Raw genomic sequence first — 4123 nt, 5'->3', positions numbered from 1 at the left:
TTTTTTTTTTCTGCATTACACATTCTACATGCGCTTATGGTGTAGTGTTAGCCCTCACACCCATACACAATGAAGCAATCACATCTGTGTCGACGGCTTCTGTGTGTTTTTCTTCTTTTTGTGGGTCTGGTGCTGCACGGCGTGGAGGCGCGTGCCTCAGCGGAGTCGGAGTTGGTCTGCTCGCCGGTATTGGTCGAGCCGAGTCAATGGTCCTACTGCACTATCAACGTGAGAGATTCACAACAGGAGCCGACAATGGCCTTTGAGGTGGGAGAGTTTTCTGTCGCAGCGTACAGTTCAGTGTCGAATGTCACTGTAAATGTAACGTCGCTGCGGCGCGGCGACGATGTAACAACGGTGACGTTTGCGGTATCCGCCTCAGAGGGCACGAACATCATTGTGAACGCCGTGTATGTGTGGGGCTCTCAGAGCGCTCCGATTCGTAACAGCGGTTTGGTGGTGTCCGTCATGTCGTGGCCTGCGGTGCGCATGGGGCCCATCGTATGCGATGTGCCTGCTGCTGGCCTCGTTCTTCGCAGCACGACGACGTGCAGTGCACGCTTGTACCACGCCAGCAATCGTGAAGCGGTTGTGCATGAGAGTGAAATCGCATTTCTGGAGGAGAAGAACCTGGGAACCTTCTTATTCATTTCTGGTATGCGGAGTCTTGTATTTAACTTCACCGCAGCCAGCTCCCCGACCATAACAGGGGCATCCTTCGCCCTACACGTGACCCTCAATGGGGGAAGTTCCACATACTCGGTGAAGTTCCCCCTGCTCTGCCCCGAGTTGTACCCTGTGGCGTCCTCCTCCTTGCTGGTGTGCTCCAACGAGACATTACCCATCGCTTGTACACTGCGTGCCGCCGATACAGTGGGACCAGTCCGATTGAATCTCGATCACTTCCGATTAGTGATCGATATGCTCGATGAAGAATCAAGCAGCAGCTCAAAATGGGTGGACAAGACGAATGCATTCGATATCTCCTTTCATCCCTTGAAGCAGGCGGAGACCGCAGTACTATCCTGGAAGCTGAAGGTTAATAATATGATCAATTCCGGTCGCCTGCATGTGTACGTCATGCCGCTTTCAGGAGGAGGAGGAGGAGGACAGACTGGTGGGGGTGGCAACACCAACAACAGCAAGTTTCTAGAAGTGCGCGGTTCGCCGTTCACATTTCTCTCTGGTGTCGTACCCAACGCTGCGTATGTGTCACTACGCGGCTGCCGCGTTGCGATGATAAGCAGTGGCAACCGCACGCAGTGTTTTATTGATCTCCAGAACGGTGTCACGGGTGACGTGCGGTACTTCCACCTTGCTAGCACCATTGAAGCCAGCATTGACAACATGCAATACTTGCCAGAAGACCCCGTCTTCCATACACCGGTTGTGTCGTTCGCGTACACCGCACCAGTTGTAGAGCGGCGCACGGAGGACTTTATCACGCTCCTCGTCGGGGGGCAGAGCGCGATTCGGTCGCCGTTCCGCATGAACGTGTTCCCGCTCCGCACAGACACAGGCGGCGACGCTGCCGAGACGCTCGGGGCACACAACGCCGTCATTATTGCCGTGGGGCTCGCCTTCTTTGGGGTCATAATTGGCGGCGGCTCCTTCATTGCGTTGCAGCGCAGCATCCGAATCAACCGCATCCGCAGCGAGCGGGCGCTTCAAAAGGCGAAGATGCAAGAAGAGATGGAGGGGCGCACGGCGGGTGGGCAGATCAGCATCGATGCCGTGCCGCAAGCACAGCGCCACCATGAATCGGAAAGTGACTAAGCCGGGGAGGCAAAGGAGCGAAAGGAGAAAAAAAAGAGGAGGGGGAATGCGTACTTCAATGGGATAGTGAAGCGGTCGGGGTATCCATGGTGAAGCAATCTTTTTTTTGCTAACTTGTTCGGAATTCGACACTTTGAATGCTCTCTTTAACTGGCGATATGTTTTTTTGTTCTTCTTGCATTCCTTCGTCCTTTCTTTTTTTCTCCTTTTTTGCCTTTTGGCGTCTGTGTGTCTTTCTTTCATTGCATGTTTCTCGCATAGCTACAACAAAGAGGGGAAAGCAAGAAGGAAAAGGGCAGTGGGTGGAGAGGTGTGAGGCGGGACAAGGAGGAAAGAATAAATACTCATTGTTACTGCTCCAGCAACACCACTTTAGAGTGGAGGCTCCTCTTGCGTGCTAGAGGAGTGCACACTTGGCAAAAGCCGTGAAGGTGGTCGCTGAATCTTAAAGAAGAAAAAAACAAGGCCCAGCATACAATTGTGTAGTAAATTACAAATTATATACCCAAATCACGTGGATGATCGCAATTTCATCATCTCTTTGTCGACACGCTGTGCTTATCGTGGCGGGTGCATTGTCCGTTCTGGTTCTCACCAGCGGTGTCAATGCAGAAGATAAAATCATCGGTGTGCTGGATGGCACCCACAAGTTGACGGCGGACGACATCCGGGAAGGCTTCAACGAGAGTGATGCGAGCTACATCACGCCGTGTCCCCTCTTTGACGAGTACGAGGACAAATACGTTCTGACAGTCGAGATGGGTGAATTCAGCGACCATCTCATACCACGGCAGGGTGTCACTGTGTGTGACCTCCTTACCAGCACGACGGCAGCGCGGAAGTATTTGTTCGCCCCGCTGGATCCCCGCAAGCCCACATGGGACGGCTACACCGTCCCCATCGTACCCTCCCTCTACGATGAGGCGCTTGGCGGCTCCGCGGAGGGCTACGTTGGTGTTGGCGGCCGCAGCACGCTGTCGTTCTGGGGTGACAACGGCAACAACATCAACCACACCGGCGGGTGCTGTACGCTGGCTCCCGGCCAGCCTGCCACGTGGTACAGGCCATACCGCCTTCTGCTGTCCAAGATGGACACTGCAGCGTATTATCTCGGGTGGGGCGCGAAACCTATCGTTGCGGCCACCAACGGCCCAGTGATATTCGAGGTGAATGTGTGGAACATGCGCAGTGAGCCGTTCAGTGACAGTGTCACGTTCAGCATCACGACGAATGGCAAAACCGCCAATGTCACGAGTCCGACGGGGCGGTACACCCACTACGCCGACGCCCCAACAGCCGATGACACGAAGTACGACATCACGGTTCTTGTTCTCTCCGGCCCTGAGATAACGAATGGCAAGGAGCTGAAGACCGAGGTGGTGGTTGTGGGAGAGCTCCCATGGGATGTGACACCGTCCAATGGCTCTGAAATTCCACAGCTGGTGCACTTTGGTAGCATGGGCACTGCGATTGGACCAGTTGAGAAGGATGCAGCACTAAAAGAGGATTGGTTTGCGTCCACCGTTGTTGGCGGTGAGTCCAATATCCGTCCCGTCGCGGGCCACACCAACATAGCCCAGACTGAGAATCTTCCTCCAGCGAGGTACATTTGGGAAAATGTGACCAGCCCCGACGGCATATTCCAGGCTGAGGTGCCGTGCAAAAGCGTGCAGTATTACGCTCTTGCCGTGTACAGTGCAGTGGCCCAGCGCATCGTGGTGCAGTATGGATATGACACGGACGCTGTGGTGTACTTCGCTGGCAAGCGCTTTTTTCCGCAGTACTTGGATAGCCCACAAAAAGGTTCCTTTTCTGTCGACGTAACGCAGGGCTACCACCAACTTCTTGCCAAGCTGTTGTCCGACGGCACCACAGAGTCGAGTCCCCAGAGTTGCACAACCGTCTCGAAGTTCTGGCTGCGCGTGGTGGGCACGGCAGTGGGATACACTCACGCCGTCACGGCAGATATTCCAGAAGGCGCTTTCGAACTGTGGAGCAACTTTTACACTTCGAGATATCTCCACTTGGGAAATAAGGATGATTATCTTTATGGCGGCCTCGATGAGGAATTCCTCGACATGCATACAGCTGTCCCAAAACCCGGTGACATGTTGTACAACAAGGTCTGGAAAACGATCGCATTCTACGCAGGGAGACTTCCCGTATCGGCACAAAGCCTACCGGAGGGTAAAGAGGCCGCTGTGGTGTATGGTGCTTTCTCCGTCTACAGTGGCTACGAGGCCATGGTACCTGCGAGCTGGTCCTTTATTACTTCAGGAAAGACGGATTTTTTTCTCGATGGTGTTTCTGTGTACAGCCGCGGGAGCGAGGGAGGAAGCTTGAACGA

At 54.2% G+C, this 4123-nt stretch overlaps 3 protein-coding genes across 3 annotated transcripts; 1 reads left to right on the top strand and 2 right to left on the bottom strand.

Annotated features, from left to right (window-relative positions):
- Positions 1-69: 69 nt before the first annotated feature.
- On the top strand, positions 70-1776 carry DQ04_07011020 (hypothetical protein; the record flags this gene model as incomplete). The annotated part of the gene is made up of 1 exon (XM_009314982.1): positions 70-1776. One exon carries the CDS (start codon positions 70-72, stop codon positions 1774-1776), a length of 1707 nt encoding a protein of 568 aa, XP_009313257.1.
- Positions 1777-2309: 533 nt separating this feature from the next.
- On the bottom strand, positions 2310-2555 carry DQ04_07011010 (hypothetical protein; the record flags this gene model as incomplete). Its single annotated transcript, XM_009314981.1, has 1 exon — positions 2310-2555. The coding sequence occupies one exon, from the start codon at positions 2553-2555 to the stop codon at positions 2310-2312; it is 246 nt and encodes an 81-aa protein (XP_009313256.1).
- Positions 2556-3272: 717 nt separating this feature from the next.
- On the bottom strand, positions 3273-3860 carry DQ04_07011000 (hypothetical protein; the record flags this gene model as incomplete). The annotated part of the gene is made up of 1 exon (XM_009314980.1): positions 3273-3860. The coding sequence occupies one exon, from the start codon at positions 3858-3860 to the stop codon at positions 3273-3275; it is 588 nt and encodes a 195-aa protein (XP_009313255.1).
- Between the last annotated feature and the right edge of the window lie 263 nt (positions 3861-4123).

Source organism: Trypanosoma grayi, assembly GCF_000691245.1.
Source record: "Trypanosoma grayi strain ANR4 Tgr_701_V1, whole genome shotgun sequence".
Classification (NCBI taxonomy): domain Eukaryota; phylum Euglenozoa; class Kinetoplastea; order Trypanosomatida; family Trypanosomatidae; genus Trypanosoma; species Trypanosoma grayi.
Note: the sequence above shows the minus strand (reverse complement) of the source record. Positions and strands in the feature narration are given on the sequence as shown.